This window comes from Chelmon rostratus, chromosome 12, assembly GCF_017976325.1.
Source record: "Chelmon rostratus isolate fCheRos1 chromosome 12, fCheRos1.pri, whole genome shotgun sequence".
In the NCBI taxonomy this organism is placed as follows: Eukaryota; Metazoa; Chordata; class Actinopteri; order Chaetodontiformes; family Chaetodontidae; genus Chelmon; species Chelmon rostratus.
Genome location: NC_055669.1, coordinates 9,863,083 through 9,883,281, shown reverse-complemented (window position 1 = coordinate 9,883,281; position 20,199 = coordinate 9,863,083). Strand labels below are relative to the sequence as shown.

Here is a 20,199-nt window from a genome sequence, read left to right as displayed (position 1 = left end):
TCAATGCCAAAATAAAACGGTATACTGATTACATTGTGATCAGTAAAAATAGATGGTTGAGTTGAAACATTACCATCATATTAACCTACTATATTTGAAACAACCAAAATGTATATTAAAACACAGCTCTCTGCAAAAATAATTGAAATCCAATGTAATAACAACATGCACAATATCACAGTCACTGAAAAAAGATTTTAAACTAACGTTTATGTCTATCATATGACGAGCCATCAAAGCCGCCCTCTCATTGGCTGAGCGTGTCCCATGCGTGTTGTGGTAAACAAAATCCGAGGTGCGTGTATCTGTGTGCGTGTGACTCTTTTTATACTTCCCTGGGTGCGTGTGCATGCGTAGAAGTGGTAATGGAGGATAGTGATCTACTCACAGGGGGCTTAGTTAGCAAGCTGTCTTCTTTCTCGTCCGTTCATAACTGCTGTTTCTGTTGATTACGAGACATTTGCAACGTAAAGGAACACCGTCTGAATCAATTGAGAGGAGGTGGTAAGTGTTTGCATGTCGAGTTATCTTGTGACCGTCCCAGAATGTTATCTTCTTAACTCACAATGCTAATCTGATAGCTAAACTAGCCGGAACTGCTCCACAGCTAATGTAGATGCTAAGTGTCGGGTGCCGTCTCTTTCCTGGATTAACCGTGAGGTATCACTGACTTTACGAACGATAGTTTCAGTTTTTGTGATATCTGTAAAACTTAACTCAAGTAATTGTTGAACGACGCTTATCAGAAAAAATGCCCTAATTTGATAACTTGCCAACACTTGTGAGAACGTTAAAGCTAGCTGTACCCAAGTTTGCTAACGGCAGACTATACGAATGAACCGGATAGGATGTAACCAAGCTATGGTGATATCTGTAATACAGGAAATAGTCCTATCCCATCACGGTGTTAACGTGAACTAGCCAACGCTAGCTGTTTTGTGATTATTACTTTCTCCTTTGGGACACCGTGTAAACAAGCTGACGAGTTCACAGTCAGTAATAGACGTTAATTTGCATGTACATGATCAGTACTACATGCGACTTGAAATCCAGGAAAAACATCTAGCTACGCTGTTAGACTAGCTAATGCAATGCTATATGTTATTGTATGTTGGTTACATGGATTAGCTCATGTTTCTTTAGCAAGTTAGCAAATGAGCTAATGTTAGCTGACAGTGGGGCCGAATTAAAGAGACGCTGGTTTAACCAATCAGGGGCGGTTATAGCTTTTCCCAGCCCTGTGCAGGCTAGCTTCTGCCCCGCCATAGTGAGGAAACGTACGAACATACAACAGTGACACATAACAAGAGGCATTTAAGCAACGCCATGCTTTCTCTACTATTCATAACCAGCGATATTAAGAGAGTAAAATAGTTAGAGTAATCTAATTTGCATTGTCAAAAATGAAAGATCAAATGTATTGAATAGTCATCACTCTGGTAGCCAAGCAGTATTCATATGCATATGTATGTTGAAATGGTAATACTGTCTACAGCCACTTTGGGACGTCCTAAAAAATTAATGTGCTAAAATATACTATATGATATTCTTGTTACTTGCTGCTAGATATTCTTTTAATTCTTTAACTGTACATAAATGTTCGCAATCATTCAATTAAGCTTTACGAATGCAGGGCAAATGTACAGGATCCAGTTAAAATCTATGGCTGTGGGTAGAAGAACCATACTGAATCAAAATATCAAATCGTAAAATCACCATTTCCCCTTTTGCAATCTACAGGAGGTGCCACTGAGTTTTGGGATGGCGTCAGACGTGGTTTCCCAAAACCATGCTTCCAAGAGGATCATGACTTTTTACCCCGCTGCTGAGGAATTTAAGAACTTCAGTCGCTACATTGCATATATGGAGTCGCAGGGAGCACACAAAGCAGGCCTGGCAAAGGTAAGTACTGATACACTTTTCCACAGACCACATTCATAGCCCTTGTAGTGTTTATGGGATTGTAATTACTAAAAGCAAAAAAAAAAAAAAAAAAAGAGCAATTGTATGATTTTTATGATGCATTTTTCTCGGAAATTATTTAGACGAACATGAGGTCATCTGCTGTTTTAATTCCATCACTCCATTTGTTGCATGCATGTTTACATCAGCTTGTCAGACAAAGAAATGCATTCATACCTCCAAGGGTTTGTTGGTGAGTGATCGAACATAACGAACATTGTTAAGAAAACAAAATAACTCACTGTCCACTTTCCTTCTCCAAGATTGTCCCACCGAAGGACTGGAAGCCTAGAGGCTCTTACGATGATATTGACGATTTGGTGATACCTGCACCCATTCAGCAGGTTGTGACAGGCCAGTCGGGCCTTTTCACACAGTACAACATTCAGAAGAAGGCCATGACCGTCAGAGAGTTCCGCAAGATTGCCAACAGTGACAAGTGAGAAGTGCAGAAATAAGGGACATTTAAACTTTCCATTTTTTCTCCTGTTCAGTCTAACTGCTGTTAATGTCTTTTATAGGTTCTGTAGTCCACATTATGATGACTTTGAGGAGCTGGAAAGGAAGTACTGGAAGAATGTGACATTTAACCCTCCCATATATGGGGCAGATGTGAATGGAACTCTTTATGACCCTGTGAGTTGACACTTCTTGGATGTCGCTGCTGTATTGAATTTTTATCTGTGTATCTCTTGACCTTATACATAAGGAAGCTGATGCTGATCATAGTGGCTTTTCTCACCCATTGGAATCTCATCTGTTGATCTTGTGTTATCTGCTCTACTCCTGCAGGAAGTCAAAGAGTGGAACATTTGCCATCTGGACACTATTTTGGATACCGTTGAACGTGAAAGTGGCATCACTATTGAGGGTGTTAATACGCCTTATTTGTACTTTGGCATGTGGAAGACCACGTTTGCTTGGCACACTGAGGACATGGACCTCTACAGTATCAACTACTTGCACTTTGGAGAGCCCAAATCATGGTAACGATTCAAACTATTCTTTCTTGAATAGATATGGAAATATAGCTTTGGATTGCTACACATTCTTATTTAATTGTAATATTAATTTTAAAATTTTGTGATGTTAATTTCCCACTGCTCAAACCCAGAGGAATTGCAGTTGGGGATATGTGCTGTGATGTGATCTGGATGTTGATATAAAATCTACATAAGAAAGGGCCCTTTCACACAGAAAAGGGAGGCTTTCTATTTCATGTTAGTGGCACTATGGCATTGATGGACCAGGGGATCCTATATCCGAGTGCTTAGTTTAAAAAAATGTTGCATAGTGAGTTGAAAAATTCTATGGAGTAATGCAACATCATCTGACAACACATCAAATAATATACATATAAATGCATAATACTGTGAGTAACAAGACTTCTTTGAATATGTGCAGGTACTGTGTTCCTCCAGAGCACGGGAAAAGATTGGAGCGTTTGGCTAAAGGTGAGAGAGACCAGTGGAATATTCGTCTGTAAATGTATAAGGCCATTTACTATCATCGACTATTAACATCTATCTACTCTCTCTTCTCTTCTACTCTTCTAGGGTTCTTTCCTGGTAGCTCCCAGAATTGTGAGGCCTTTTTGAGGCACAAGATGACACTCATCTCTCCGTCTATACTGAAGAAGTATGGTATTCCATTTGACAAGGTATGAGTAGAGTATTTGTTTATTCATAGTTAAAACCGAGGAATTCTACTTTATACCCACTACACAGGCCAAATCTATACACTGCACTTACTAATTCTTTCATTACCTCTCCTTAAGGTTACTCAGGAGGCTGGTGAGTTTATGGTAACTTTCCCCTATGCCTATCATGCTGGTTTCAACCACGGTTTCAACTGTGCAGAATCCACCAACTTTGCCACAGAAAGATGGATTGAGTATGGCAAGCAAGCAGTTTTGGTGAGGACTTCTAAATATCAGCATTTACCAGCACTTAACCTAAGTTTTGTCTTTCAGAGAAGATTGTAAACATACACATTCATACAATCAATTGTATGTTTATATATGAACATGTAACAATATTATGTGTAACGTTTGTCATTTGAATCAAGGTTTTTGTGCTTTTCTTTCCTGCAGTGCTCATGCCGTAAAGACATGGTGAAGATTTCCATGGATGTATTTGTGAATAAATTCCAGCCAGATCGCTATGAATCGTGGCTGGCGGGGCGAGATGTGGCACCCATTGATCACTCACGGCCCACCCCAGAAGCTAAGGAGTTCCTGGGGGAGTCCTTTAATGACCTCACCAGCAACAGTAACAATAACTCCATGGAGAGTTGTGGGGAGGACGGAGAGCGGAGGAGGTGGGTCATTTACCACAGAAAAGAATGTCCTAGTCAGTGATGTGGATTAGTTTTCAATGTACTGAGTCCCCGGAACACGTAGTTGGTCATTTGAGTCAGTCCCCAATAAATATTTGATAGAAGATGACACAAATGCAATTTATGACTACTTTTTTGTAGTGTTAGATTTGTGTTTGATGCTATATGGTTACATTCTTATGGTTGTATGCATGCGTATTAAAACTGTACCTGAAATTTAAACGAGAGGAATTAGAAGTGGACCCATAAAGCTGCCATTAGCTGTCACTGCTTGGTTAATTGATGAGACGAGCTGAAACCTGAGGTGGAGTAGTTGGTGAACACGTTTCAGTTCTTGTTTTTTAGTTGTCAGCAAGGTTTGTTGTTCAAACCTCTTTGTTGTTGTTGTTCAACACAGATTTGTTGTTTTCAGTGTAACATTATCAGGGGTAAAAACAGGGTATGTCCTTTCAATAGTGGTTTTACTGCATCCTTTCAGATTTTGATACATCAGAGACACAGGATGCACATCTAGTAACATCACTGCCTATTATATATTTGTTTTTGCTAAAATGGTTTACAATTTAAGCTGATTTAGCACTCCCAACTATTTTGCTCTCTACAGTATGTTGGAAACACCTTTGAGGATGCCATCCCTATGACCTTGTATGTCTTGTTGTTGCCTTGCATCAATGTAATTGGATTTGAAATTTCTGTATCCCTCATGTTTGCTATGTTTACAACATTTAGCAGATGCTCTTTTTCCAAAGCAAGTCAGAGTATTGATCAGTATTCATAATTAAGTTAAAAAAGGTCAATTACAGCAGAGCTAATCAGTCCTAATGACTCTAGACAAAACAATAATGACAGGCTTAATAAATATTGAGAAGTACTGGAGATGCACTTTTCCAGTAATGGCCAGCTCCACACAACAGTTAGACACGATTGGACCTGAAGGCTACTCACTACACATTCTTCTGTGTTAAGTTTAAGTGCCTTGCGAAAGGACTCTCAGATGATTCAGAACTATTTTTTTCAAAGCTGTAGTTTTTGTGTTGTGTTGAATTCTCGTGCACAGGTTGAAGCTGTGATGTGAATCTGTCCTTGACACACTCCTGATGTCCATGGTGCTTTCATAGTTAACACATCCAGAGGCGTTCCCCCTGAAGCAAAACAGTTCCTTTCATAAACATATGAAAGATACTTTTGTAATCGTACTGTACAGTTTCCTGAACATCAGATCAGATCAGAAACCAAAAGGAAATGGAATGAAAGTCTTCTGTTCTCATCTGTCGTGTTTCTGTTTGATAAACCCTCAGCACTACACAGAGGATAGAGACCAAGAGACACAGAGTGTGTCTGGAGGTGCCCGAGGAGGTTGTTCCTAAGGATGAAGATGAGGAAGATGTGGAGCAGTATGGAAAGCGTCCCAGGCTAAGCCTTATACCGCCACGTACTGTGTCACAAGATGGCAAGAGAAATAAAGGTATTATCACATGTGCATTATCTTACTTGTGTCCTGTAGGGCTGCTAAGCCTCTGGTAACATTTTTTTTGTGGTGAAAGAAAATTAAATGGAATGAAAGTGCATTTTTCATTCGCACTTCCTAAACAGTGACCTCTGATTTAATTTGCAGGTCCACCAAAGTTGGTTGTCACACCAACCAAGCTCACTTTATTGGATCCATTTCACAGGGGCTTGACCCAAAGTAACAGCGATGTCAGCCGCCCCCCTCATTATACCAAGACTCGTGCCCCTGCGATCTCGTCTCAGTCCCAGACCAGAAATGGACACCTGTCAGTTTCAACCGCACCAACATGGACAGAAGCCACCGCTCAGCCTGCCCGCAAAATGGGGGTTGCCAGCCTGCTCTTCCACAGGACTCTGAGCCCAAAAGACACTCTACAAGTACACAACTACACTCTAGAGAAGCAGCAGCAGCCTCACACACAGCTGCAGGTGCACAGCTATGCCAGAGAGCACCAACCCCGTCATCTCCAGCACAAAACCTGCACACCATTACGCATGCCGGTTCAGTCCTTGCCTCAGACACCAGGGAGTGAAAGAACAGAGCCACTGCCAGAAACCAAGACCGTTCTTACCAAAGTAGTGTGTGTTGTGGAGCAGGACCAAAAGAAGGACAGACCTGAAATGCCATTGCCAGTTGAGGCTCAGGTGGAAGTTGAGAAGCCTGAAGTTGAGTCAACCAGCAAGTCTGTCTCCTCTAGGACTCAAACACAACTGAGAGAGTCAATCAACATGGAGGTGGAGGCCCCGAAGAACAACCGGCGAAAGGTCTGGTAGTTTTTTGTTTGTTTGTTTTGTTCTTTGTTTTTTATTTTATTTTATTATTTTTTTTTTGGTGGTTCTCTGTCCACTGTGGCATTTGTATGTTTGAGCACATGCTTTATGCTGCATGTATTGTCTTTCAGTCAACTTGATACACCTTGATTGAACTTCTTAAGTTCATTTTTAGTGCTCATAGATACATGTGTCTTTGCTTCATAATATTATTGTACATGTCGACACTAAAGAAAACACAGCAACAAGACTTTTGGTGGCTCTGTACTGGTGCATTTTCCTTGCATGATGTTTGCATAATAATATTTTTTAGCTTGGCGTTATTAGTACTTCTACTAACAGAACAATCCTTAAAAGATCTCTCTGGTGACAGAATGCATTTTATTAGGCATTATTCTGCCATGAATGTTCAATGTTATTCATGCTGTCCAAACTACAGAGTAAACAATGCCCCCTTGCGGATAGTGGCATTGTCATCCTGAAAGACACCGTTCCTGTCAGGAAACCAATACCTGATGCGATGAAGGTGATCGCTCAGAGTCATCATGTAAGTAGTTACTAGTTGTGACCAAATCCTCAGAGGGATCAAAAGACCCAGTGTTTATCTGGAAATGTATGCATACCAGTACAGAGCTCCCAATATGCCTCAGAATTGCAAGACTTTGTGGCAACCGGTATGTCCATTATTGAAAGTTTTCTTGCAATACACTTCTTGCTCCAGCAGGTGTCAGAAGAGCAATCATACTGCAAGTCGGTTGTGAAGAAGCAGCAGCAACAGGCAGAGCTCCATAAGCTGCCCCGTCATCACCCTCTAATCAGAGAGGTGTATAGTGACGATGGTACGCAGTTGTTTAGTTCTGCATGATGTACAAATATTTTGTGTGGTGGCAGTTTACCAAGCACTGTACTAAATGTCCTTCATCTCATCATCCCGGCTGCAGACGTGTATGTAGATATGGAGGTTGAGCAAGAGGAGAAAGAGGAGTGGGCCAAGCCGATAACCCGGCTGTGGCAGTGTCGGCCATATAACCCTCAGGCAGAGAGGGAGTACAACAAGAGCATGGGCCAGCAGGCCCCCTACTGCTGCATCTGCCTGCTCTTCCACACTTATCATCAGGTGACAACTATGAGTATTTTCTACTTTTATGAATTTCTCTTATTTAATATTACATTATCATTAATCTAGAGAAAATGTCATGATTTTTTTCTTTTTAAAAACAATTTCTATATTTATAATCTGGTTAATATTTATTTTTATTTTATTTCTTAAGGAATAACTTGTCAGTGCAGTTTCTAAGTGAAACAAATGTCCCGCAAATTTTAATTTGCCTAAGGAATTAAGATGAAGTTAATATAGTTGTGCATTTACTTAACAGCCAGTTTTAACTGAGGATTGGATCCATCAGATTTTCATGTAAGGGATGTCTGAAATAATGTACTAACAAGACTTTGGACCCCCCCCACCCCCAGTCGGAGTCCAGTAATGGAAGTTCCTGTGTGACGTTGGTGAACCGTCCAGGGGGCCACCAGTGGTCCAAGCCACTCATCCCTGAAATGTGTTTCAACACCCAAAGTAACAAGACGAATGACAGCGGGGAGGGACAACTGTCTAACCCTCATGTAGCAGAGGACGGGACCAGCCGGCTGGTCAGCTGTACTCAGTGCTGTGTCCGCGTACATACCAGTAAGTGATGAACAGGTATCTTAAGTATGTATAGGGAGGAACACTTCAGGGAGTCTCTGAGAGTCTGTTATGTCTGTTATAGAACTGTTATGCTGGTTGAAATGCTATTAATTAAAATGTTTTTGCAATATTACCTTATTTTAATTTCTGTATCTAAAATGTTTTACTTGGCTGTAGCCTGCTGATCAGTTCTGTTCCATTTTGGAATCATGAAATTCTTTCCAAGAGGCACACACACACACACACACACACACACACACACACACACACACACACACACACACACACACACACACACACACACACACATCCACAAATACTTTGCAGGTGTTGGGTCACAATTAAGCACCAAAAAAAAGTAAAAATCCCTGATCCTGTTTTTACTTTATGTAGGCAGGACAATGTTGTGACCACAGACGGTCTTTCTTATCTTTGATCCAAATGTTCAGCGATAACATTCATGTTCTTGTTCTTATAAAATAACAAGTACGGGCATGCCATTTTATTTATTTATTTTTCACTGTGTCTGTTAAATAACCAGCCAGGCATCACTACTAACCATGCCGTGAAATGAAGCCTGTGAGAAGTGAAGGTGTGACAAGTGAATGTGTTCTTTTCACTTCCTGTTCAGGCTGCTACGGTGTTTCTGGAGATGAAGCCGAGCTAGACGACTGGCTGTGCGCCCGCTGTGAGGCCGATGCCATTACAGAGGTTTGTTAATTGGGTTGGCTATAGGGATAGGCATTATTCCAATAAAGATCATTTAAATTGCTCATCGTACCGATAACAAACCAAACATTGCTACAGCAAAAATGTTGTATTCCTGTACCTGGTCAAGAAAATTGGCTGTCGTGAAATAGTGAAACGGTTGGTCTACGAACAACTTAGAGTGAAGAGCACTTGTTGTGACACTGAGGGTTTAATATTGAAGACACAGGTGTATTCACAGCTCATTTCCTGAGGTTACAGACCAGTTCCAGTCACTGACAGCCTTTTTCATCGGTATGTAATAACACAAACTCCATTGCTGCATGCAGGGACGTTGAAGAACGTTTTTTTTTTTAAAGTCATTTGCAGCTGCTGCAGCTAAAATTACTGTTCCACCATTGTGAATATCACGATGGCTTCTTGACTGCAGTTCTGTTTTGCCTTTACATCAAACACATATATGCATCTGCACCTTGTCATGCCCTTATTTAACCTCAGGTAAATATAAACCATGATGTACCTCACCAGCACCACAAATGTAGCTTGTGCTGGACTTGTAGTTCTAATAGTTTAGTAAACTGGACAACCACAGCAGCCCCGCTTTTGTCACACTTAAATTAACTTGGCTCTCCATGCTACCGCTTCCTTTGTTCTGAGACAGTGTGAGTGTTCCCGTCCTTTGTCTGTTATCGTTTGAGGGATTTGTTTTTCTGACTTTGTAAAATTTATCTTTCAGTTTCCTTTGCTTTCAGCATTCCTGTCTGCTCAGAACAATAGATTGTTGTGAAATATTCTGAGAATATCGTCCAGTGTTGGCACAGACACCCTGTGACCACCAGTGGGCAATGCTTCACTCTATAGTTCATTGTGACACCTCAATGGACTTTAGCTTCACACTGTTTTTGTTTCAAATTGTTTGCATTTTTAGTGCCTTTGAGCTAGAGGAGTCTCATTTTCCTGATTTAAGTATATTAAATTGTAGTTATTTGTTCAGTAGAAATATTAAAACACGTAATGCCACAGATTTTCTCACAGGAGTTGTAGGCATTCCTCGTGTTATTAACATTGTTGCTACTTATGTACTCAGCATGTCCCCATCAAGTTGCTTTTTCCTTCTGTAGCACACTGAGTCGACTTTCTTTTCAGGGTTTCCTGTGATATTTTGTATTTGTTTTTATAGTGTTACGTGTAATATCTGGGAAACGCAAGGTGTGTTGCACTGTACTGTTGTGATAGGAAGCTTTGAACAAAACTTCTGAATGACATATGGAAGTGTAAATGCTCTTGTCAATTAACAGCAGCACTTGAGAGGTGAGGTGAACTTGAAAAATGTGATGGATATAGGGGCAAAGCGACTGATCTTTGAATTCAGACCAGCTCTCTTAATTTCCTGCCAGTTCCTGCATTGTTGTGTAGAACAGGTTTTAAGAAGGTGCAGTGAGGCGTTTCTGACAGCTGCCATACCAGGTGTGCAGTGGGTTAAAAAGATAAGCAATAGATTTAGCTGAAATTGCTAGCACCTATCCATATGATCCAGTAGGGGAGATGTGGTTATCCCCAGTATGAATAATACACAGATGAACATTTACCCAAACATCAGGCTTTAGATGTGATAAAGATAAAGGAGGCAGTTGCCAGAGCTGGTATTTTGAAAAACTTTGTTGTGTGTTTCTTCTTTCAGGACTGCTGTCTGTGTTCATTAAGAGGTGGAGCTTTGCAGAGAGCCAACAATGACAAGTAAGTGATTCCAGCAGATAATAGTGCTGCCAACGCTGGAGCTGTAAAATCTAAATCAGGGACCAGCTCAAATGTTCGGCACATTCAAATGTAAGAATACTCATTTAAATGTGCAGTGAGATTAGACAGTGAAGGGTCAGTCTTAGGTGGAAACCAATGAGATATTATTTATAGGCAGAATGAGTTTGATTTTATAGGACAGACAGCAAAGTGCTTATTGGATGGACCTTTTTTTTTCCACTAGTGCACCACGAGGACAACACTGAAGATGTAGTGTTTTCCACAAAGTTAAAGTGCCCTAACACCTGCTTAAAGATCATGGCAATCTTAAAGAGGAATGTACAAAGTCCTTTGTTGTTGTTGTTTTTAAGGAAAATCATCCTGAGCCATGATGTTTACAAAACAGCTGAGACACAGTGAGTCTGACTGGTTGGTACACAGCAGCGACTCTCTCTGTTTTGACTACATTAGGTCTGTTACTTCAGCCCTTAAGATAAATGCGCACATCCACCCAGACACAGTAGATGTGGGTGCATGTGCAGTTTACACTTATCACTTTATCAGTCAGCGTAGGAGGCAGCAAGTGAATGTCAGTTGATATAACAGGAAATGCCTGTAGATTGAAGCAACCGTCCATGTTGAATGGCTTATAACAGAGGAGGTGTTCACCCTTGGTTGTTGCTTCTTCTTATTGTTCAGAATAATGCAACATATCCCATAATTTCTCAGTATCTTGATGTCATCTTCTGTGCATATGTTTCTACAGAAAGTTATTTTATTTTTTACCTTTTTTGAAGTTTTGGATTTGGGCTGGGGCCCCTACTGTGGATGTCAGTTACAACATGTAATGCTATGAAATGAATAATTTTTTTCCCCTTCATATGGTTTTAAATCACCAGCGGCTGGTTATTTTAAACCTTTCAGCTTTCAGGGTTTCAGCTCTAGTCAACTACAAGTCCACTTACTAGCTTTTTCTGAGCTTTCGCTCCATTTTCTCAGCAAATACAGTTTGCTCAGATATCATAGAGAGAGCTCTCCCCATGACAACTAAGCAAACACAAACTGCTGAGCAAGACTCTGCGATGCAGATGCATGAGCAATAAATTAAGATTATTCTTTTGTCAAACTACTTTGTCCAAGGTAAAGAATTACCATTTGACTCTCAAGTTAAACAACATACTCTACATATGGATATTTTTCCATTGAAATTATTAAATATTTATCAATAATTTCATCCCTAAGTACAGTATGTATTTGACAGTTTGATGTATCAGTATCAGTCCTGAATTGTATGTTCTATTTAACAATGCACATTACGAGCAGTGGTGGCAGTAGTGGAAACAGAAGTAATAGTAGTTTCTTTTGGATCACATGCAGTCATTAAATTATAGTCCAAACATTAGATTGGAGCGCACAGACTGTTTGATTGAGATAGTGTAACCGCATTGCTGTATTTCTAGAAACATTGCACTCGAACAGATATTGAACTGTTTGTCCCAAATCAACTTGTTTGCCTTTCACACAGATGGGTTCATGTGCTGTGCGCCATCACTGTGCTGGAAGCTCGTTTTGTGAACATCACCGAGCGGGGGCCCGTTGACCTCTCTGCAATCCCGCTGCCACGGTTCAAACTGGTAAGATTCTGTTCGGTTACAGCGGTCTGCTATGCATTTGGTCCAGCTGCATTGATGTAGGTTAACTGACCTGTTTTCTTGCTCGCATGCTTGTTAATTTGATGCATCAGAAACCTGAAACACAATTGTTCATGTACTTAACTATTAATATTCATTGACGTATAGTAAATGCTACATTGCTTTATTGTGGTTGTCAGCAACTTTTGTTGGTTTGCTCACTCTTTTTGTGATGCCTATCTTCTTATTCATAAGTCAGGTGTGTCTTTCCACTGCCAAACACTTTTGCCCTCCAAACAGAATGGATTCTTGGTAAACAGAGCCGTAATCTGGTGGCATCTGTCTTCACTGAGGACAGACATGTCAGCGCAGTGAAACTGATGTGGCGCCTGTTGGCCGTCCTTACAGTTTCACTTCTCATTCTGGCCCCAGATGTTTCTGAATAATAGCTGCTGTTTCAGATGGGTAATGGAGCTGTAGCATTCTGATCACATCTGATTTAAAACAAAGTTCATGATACGCATTAGCTAACCGCGGTTTTTACTTACCTTCTGCCTTGTGTATGAGTCAAGTATGAACTTGGTTCACAATAGTTGGCCTTGTCTCCATTGTTACAGGTCTTGATCTCAAAGGGACCTTTCTCAATGGATCTACTTCTAAATAAGCCTTCATGATGTCAGAACCCATTAAATTATCCAAAGGAAGTTGTGTAATTTCCCTCTAACTTATCTGTGTTCCAGTTTGTGTCTGGGTCTGCCGTCTTTTACTCCCTTTGATAACTTTTTTTAATCTTCCTCCCTCTCATCCTCCCCACTTGGCTTGTTTCCTTTCTCCTCCTTTCCTTCCCTTGTTCTTCCTTCCTACTTTCCTCTTGACCCCTATTCCCCCTCCACGCTTGTGCCTTTGTCACTCTGGTAGAAGTGTGTGTACTGCAGGAAACGGATGAAGAGGGAGGTGACGGGCTGCTGCGTCCAGTGCTCCCACGGACGCTGCTCCACAGCGTTTCACCCCACCTGCGCTCAGGCAGCTGGCATCCACATGCACCCAGATGACTGGCCGTTCATTGTCTTCATCACCTGCCACAGACACAGAGCGCCCCTCATACCTGAGGTAACATAGTGGAAACCCGGCCAGGCCCATAGTAACGAATAGGTGGAAAAGGTCATATATTTTTTTAGATATTTTATCTTGTCAAGCGGTGGGGTTTTATCGAGAAAAAGGGGTCAACTAAAGCGTCAGAAGAAACAAAAAGCCAATTATATGATGCACGCTCACTTGTTCCTCTGTCTAATCTCAGTACTTGAATTGATTAGCTGAAAAATCTATTGGTCTCTGTTTTGTGAACTGGAATCCATATTCTGGGAAAAAGCCAAGCTGACTTTGTTTGAACTTTGAGTGTTTTTGTCTGCTAAAAAAATCTTTTGTGAGAGCACCTCCCTCTTACTTGCCTCTGGATGACTGTATTCTATTCCTCAAATGGCACTAATGTTGAAAATAATGCTCCACCTAAAACACAACCTTGCTCAGTTCCTCATTGTAACAGTTGTTTCCTTCCATGGAACTGGAGATGGGTGATTTCTTCACCAGGAAGGTGTCATGATCTGCAGGCCCAAACACGCTCGGTCAGACACCAGATTACATTAAGATAAGCATTAATCCTTTAGTGTGTGCCATGTTGTAAGGATCAGATTCCAGATACATTTGAAAGTTTCAGTGGAACTGAAGTGTCAGAGGTTTTGTTGATTGTGTCCTAAGGTTACAGTACCAACAATTACTCGTATTGCTTAGTTCATGTCATTTTTCCAGCTCTTTGTATGAAATATTTTTTACTGTTTCGTAAGATGGATAAATGCCCCTTGGTGCTATCAAAGATGTCTCTGTGTTCTTGTAGATAATTGACAAAGAGGACCTTTACGGAGACTCGCATCTTAGCTTCCAGCACTGCTTTAGTGAGCCGTGCAGCACAGAAATCGTTCTTTGTGAGCTCTCAAAACTACCTGAGGGATCCTTTCTTTAGTACATGTTCATGCTGCGTTGATTCACTAATTGGGGGAGACAGACATCTGTTTGGTCCTGTCAGGAGATTCGCAGCGACAAAATTAATGCTCACTGAATCTAAATAAACTTGCTGTGAAGGTTTCTTTTGCTGTTGTGACATTGAGCTATGTGAAGACAAGCCAGAGCTTGTCTAAGTCATCTGGTGTAGCTGTCCAATGTATTTCATACTAGGAAGCAGAGAGCAGTCTGTGAAAACTCTCAGCTGGGTCATAGTTATCCAAGGACGGCTGAGCAATTGGACGTAGAAAGTTGTAATTGTCCTTGATTCAACCCTCCCTGGAGACCAGAGAGAAGTATAATTTCTAGGGTGCACACTGCTGTTCAAATGTTGTTTTTGTCATTACAGTAGACTAATGCTCACTGAGTTATCATTATAGACTTGTGTTTATGGCACTACAACCGCTTTTCTTCCACGTGACAGCACCGAGTCTTCTGCTTTTGAGTAACGCTCGGTTTCTGTCCCCCAGCGCAACAAGGCGTCCTTGCGGGAGGTGACAGTGGGGCAGAGGGTGATATGTAAACACAAAAACAGCCGTTACTACCACAGCGAGGTGTTGGAACTGACCACAGCCACCTTCTACGAGGTTGTGTTTGACGACGGGTCCTACAGCGACAACCTCTTCCCTGAGGACATCGAGGTGAAAAGAATTCCTTCCAATCACTTACTCTGTTACGTGAAAAGATATTTGTTGGAGTGTAGTAACACACACAGATAAACGTAATTCAATCCAGTTTTTGACAATTTTACAGTTGATTATTGGATTTTTATTATCTCGTTCCAGGATTCCATCCGTGTTTTTTGATCAAATCATAGGCCCCGACAGATACAAGCAAATATAATGAAGGTTTCCTGTTTAGTTTCCTTTCTTGATATTTTTCCTAATACATAGCCTGAATTTGCCATTCACTGTCTTTTTAGAACCGTGACTGTGTGCGGCTTGGTCCACCCGCCAAAGGCGATGCTGTTCAAGTGCGATGGACAGATGGTTTGATATATGGAGCCAAGTTTGTAGCGTCACACTCCATCCTTATGTACCTGGTAAACCTCCTCTCATCTGTCCCTGTCTCTCTTTCTGTCTCTTGCACCGACAGTTTGTTCAGACCACATCAGAGGATGTTGGGTTATATTCCTCACCCTCAAAATGTGGGTGGTCTGCGTGGTTAAAAGGAAAAAATGCTTGGACATGTTAATAATCGATGGCTCATCAATTTGAGGAACATTATAGCGTAGTGCTTTTACGTGGTTGGCCTAGTTGTGTAGTTTGTATCAGAGAGAAATGATGATGTGACACAACAGCCTGCATAATATTGTTGTAGTACTACCCAGTCCAACGCTCATACTGCAGCATGTGACTAAAATGCTTAAATTGTCTATAATTATAACTATTTAAAGGCAGTGACTGGAATTTTCATGCAGATTATGTGAATATTAATGGTTTCACTCACTGTGTGTGCATGTGTGTCTGTGTACACTACCAGGTGGAGTTTGAGGATGGATCACAAATCTCAGCCAAGCGAGAGGACATCTACACTCTAGATGAGGATCTGCCCAAACGAGTCAAGTCACGAATGGTAACTACAACCCCCTTTTGATCAGAAAGGTGTCTGAACCTTATATTGAAGAACCTGAAGAAGTTATTGTGTGTTTGAGATCTGTAACACCAGCAAGCACTAACGACTTTTTCCCCTTGCTGCGTTTGTTCCTCAGTCGGTGGCATCAGACATGCGTTTTGAGCTCTTCGCGCAGAACGACGTCAAACAGAACTCCAAAAGACAACGGGTCATCAACTCTCGGTACAGAGAGGACTACATCGAGCCGGTCATTTACCGAGCCATCATGGAGTGACGTCCATTTCTTTTTCCTCCTGCTTTCCACCTGTCCTTCTCCAAGTCATCAGCTCACCACAGTGAGATGCAGCTCCAGGTCCTGCCCCCCCCCCCCTCCTTTTTCTTCCACAGCCTGTCGGGCTACACATTTATACTACGGCTGGGACTTTAAATGACTTTTGTGTTCATGAATGATATTCTTAGACCTCAGTTTCCCATCACACTCTGATTTTTCTTCCTCCATTTCATCTTTTTTTTCGTTTTCTCAGGAAGAAGCCATCACTGAATTATTAAATATGGAAAAGGTTGGACTATCTAACTGGGGCAAGATGTTGTTTTTTTTCTTCTACCACCATATTTAGCAGCTGTAAAGTAAACACATCTTTACACGTTGCACAGTAGACAGTTTTTCTACTTTAGTACTATTTCTTCTATAGTTGAGCTTATCTTCAGGTCAGGTTTTTTAATCATGTAGGTAAACAAAGGCAGAACTATGAACTTTGAGCCAGTCAGCGGTTGATTACAATAACTATTTGATGACTCAATTGGATTCTTGGAGAACTGTTATGTTATAACCCCAAAGAAATGGAATAATGTGTCATGATCATTTTTTGAGACATCTTCAGATTGTACTTCATACATTTTTGTTCTCATAGGTATGTCTACGTGCATCTACTGTGAACATAGGAGAAAACTAGACGTGTTTTAAAGGCCCAAGCCTTACATTTCAAAGGGCCAAGCGTACTTTGGTTTTTATAAAGCTTAAGGTTTATTATAACTATTGTAATTAATGTTATTATTACACTTAATTTATGCGAGTGCATTGAGTTTGAGAACAAAGCTATTTTTGTCATGTCCTTTTCACAATCTGTAGAAAACCTCAGATGTATTTATATTTATTATATTGATAGGTTTTCAGACATCCTGTTTTAAATTATGAGGCTCACTCTTCTTGTATTGGCATTGGAGGGTGTGAGTGCCAATCTGGCAAGCCCCTCTCCCAGCAAAAAGCACTTATTGTTCCTTCCTGCCACAGGACATTCACTATTTTGTAGACACGTGGCCTCCACTAATTTAGTTTTTCTGTGTGTTTTTCCGATAAAAGCTAGCTCTAGAGATGAACATTGTAACCATGTTATAGTTTGAGCCCAAATAAAAAAGTGATCAGACATTTTCACATGTGGGCAAGCTTATTTTCATTCTGAGTCCTTTGTAGATGCTTTAAAACGATCTTCTGTGTAGAGAGTTGTGAAGAGTTACTCACTTCTCGTTAGGTCAGTGTTTATACCGTTGAGACCTAGTTCATGGCTGTTGTTGTCCATTTAGTTTTATTTGGGGCACTGTCCAAGGCAGCATTAAATCTGTTCACTCTTGATCAACATCAGCTGTTGATCACACACACAATACCACTAAGGCAACCAAAATTTGTGCCAGAACAGGCATCAGATGAAGACGTATTCGTCACAGAGCAACTCAGCATGCCTCTGTCGCTGTCCATTTCTCGAAACTGATTACGTATACTTGTTGTGAAAGGTCTCGATCATTGCACTGCTGAGCTAAGCAGGTTTGCGTGTGATCAAAACGCCTTGGGTGAAATATGTTGATAATGGCTTGTCCAGAATCAGATATGTAAATGTCCCAGCCTCGATGCCAGGAATACGGCTACCCTGCCCCCGGATGCAGTGTTGCTACGCCCACATGAGGCAGGAACTATAAGTTCCCTCTTGTACAGGGTTGGACTATCCATCGGCAAGATATCAGGGTTTTTTTTCTTTCCTCTACCACCACATTTAGCATTTTGAATGCTCCAGCCAGCAAAAATATACAGGTAAAATAATAATTAATAATAAACAGTATAATTTAGTAGCGAGCAGATACAAAAAAAAAGAAAGAAAAAAAGCACTTGTGAATTCCCCTGTGGAAACTGGTGCACAACCACAGGCCCAACATCACTCTGATCATATTTAGTGATATAAAAGCGAAAGCAAAAGCGAATTCTCATGGCCTCCATTAATTAATCGAGTTGCTTACTTGACGTGAGAGTGAAGAAGTATTTTATAAAGAGAATGAATAAATAGAATTAAAACATTTCTGTTGAATATATGTATTTAAAACTACACATGTTGCAACTGTTAATCATGATCTACTACATGCTTCACATGAAGAGTTATAAGTCATTGATATACATTATTGATAATAATAAACACTTATAACTGCTCACAACTACATTATAGTGTGCTAGAAACTGGTTACTAAGTGTTTATGTTCAGCTTATAAATAAATGGTTTTAATGGCTTGTTTGTGCTTTTGAAAATGTTTCAGATATATTGCTTTGTGTATGTACATACGTTTTTTTCATATCTGCACCGGAGATTTGATTGTGGAATTCGAGGTTGACAGTTTGATAACCTAATCCCCATCTGGTATATCTATGTCTGCAGGCTGCCTGCCTGTTATCTGTCACACACACACACTCACGCAGGTTTACCCCGGGTACATTGTGTATACGGGTAATGAGCTTGATTAATGCTTTGTGTGGCCTGAGGAAGTTAACACTTCTTGGAAATGTATTGATGGACTTTCAATGAAATTCCTCTGGGGAGTTTTTGGACTGCCTCAGTTTCAATTTACGGAAAGGCCGCAGATGTGCCATTTCAGGTCTCTTGGCGTTGCATTATTGTAACCTTAAAATTCTGCTTCAGGTTCAATGAAATTGTGAACACTGGTTGGATGTGGTCGCTGACTTGTGGGCAGGAGTGAGAAATGAGGACCAACATCCTGCCATAACCGTGGCACTTCAGCTTTCAAACCCACTAATGATGAAAGAAAAGCCTCTGTGACGTCTCGGCGCAGGGAATCCCCTGCATTGATTTCTAGCTAATGTTGGTTGGCACATTCTGGTTTGGTTCTTCTTGTATCTCAGTCTTAGATGTGGTCACAGGATCTGCTTCTGTGGTCCTTGCTTCAATGCTAATCTAATCTGGATTAAGACAAAATCACCACATTTTTCTGTCTGTTTTCAGGCAGTGTTTGTTTTCTCACCTGGGGAAGTAGAGTAAACACTGCCTAAGCATGCATGACTTCAACATGTGATGAATGTTACGGTAGTTCATTCCAGGAAAAGAAAAAGAGACTTAAGTATTAGCAAAATTAATCAAAAGTTAGCACTTACTATCTGAATTATTCTTCACATTTTATCATTTATCATTCTATTATTGTTTCATCATATCTAACTGTATAGCATTTATTTGTCTTTTGCTGGCAGAAATGAGCTTCCATATTAATCTGACATATGTCAGATTTATACAGACAGGCGGCAGGTAGGCACAGACTGTGTTGCGGGAGCAAACACACACACACCTCAGTAACCCACTTACAGCAGACACCTTTTCTGAGCATCACAGCACCCCCCCCCCCCCCCCCCCCCCCCCCCCCCCCATCCCCCCCCACCCCTCCCACAATCACACAACCTCCACATCCACAAGATCATAACATCTGCTGACAGATGGGCGACGGTGCCAGATAAAGCTGCTCGGCTTGCCTCCACCCCCGGAGCGTCTGCCACGTGTGGGGAAGTCAATGGTACAAAGTATAAAGTTATAAAAAGCAACTATAGGATCCAGATATAGATTTAGATGTGGTACAAATGTTACACGTTTTCCATATCTGAATCATGCATCATGTGAAATGCAGTGACTTCAGAGATACGCCTGAACACACATCTCGTTGGTGTTTCTTTAATAAAGTATTTACAGCAAAGTAAGTGCTGCTTGGCGTGAAAGCACAAGAGCTTCCCGAACAAATAAAGGGTGGAGATTTGACTGTACAGCTGTTTTCAAAATATGGATGCGGAGAAAATGATCACTCCGTCGTCTTTGTTTGGGATTATCACAGTTTCAGTTTACTTCACGAAATGACGTCAGTGAAAGAGCGGTTTCCCAATCGATGTGCAAGTCAGTTGCAACAATCACCAAA

General features: G+C 40.9%; 1 protein-coding gene across 4 annotated transcripts; it reads left to right on the top strand.

Annotated features, from left to right (window-relative positions):
• Positions 1-347: 347 nt before the first annotated feature.
• LOC121614799 (lysine-specific demethylase 4A-like) lies at positions 348-18,410 on the top strand. 4 transcript variants are annotated; one of them, XM_041948881.1, is made up of 23 exons: positions 348-504; positions 1,741-1,902; positions 2,226-2,401; positions 2,484-2,598; positions 2,755-2,948; positions 3,367-3,416; positions 3,519-3,622; positions 3,740-3,877; positions 4,055-4,281; positions 5,598-5,764; positions 5,915-6,573; positions 7,019-7,126; positions 7,304-7,418; positions 7,521-7,696; positions 8,050-8,263; positions 8,895-8,974; positions 10,653-10,708; positions 12,234-12,342; positions 13,258-13,449; positions 14,865-15,035; positions 15,317-15,436; positions 15,877-15,969; positions 16,106-18,410. In XM_041948881.1, exons 2-23 carry the CDS (start codon positions 1,762-1,764, stop codon positions 16,241-16,243), a joined length of 3,543 nt encoding a protein of 1,180 aa, XP_041804815.1. In that variant the 5' UTR covers positions 348-504; positions 1,741-1,761; the 3' UTR covers positions 16,244-18,410. The 4 variants fall into 4 exon arrangements, with proteins under 4 accessions (XP_041804815.1, XP_041804814.1, XP_041804817.1 ...); XM_041948880.1 differs by having other exon boundaries at positions 7,301-7,418; XM_041948883.1 differs by lacking the exon at positions 7,019-7,126 and having other exon boundaries at positions 16,106-18,409.
• Positions 18,411-20,199: the final 1,789 nt, after the last annotated feature.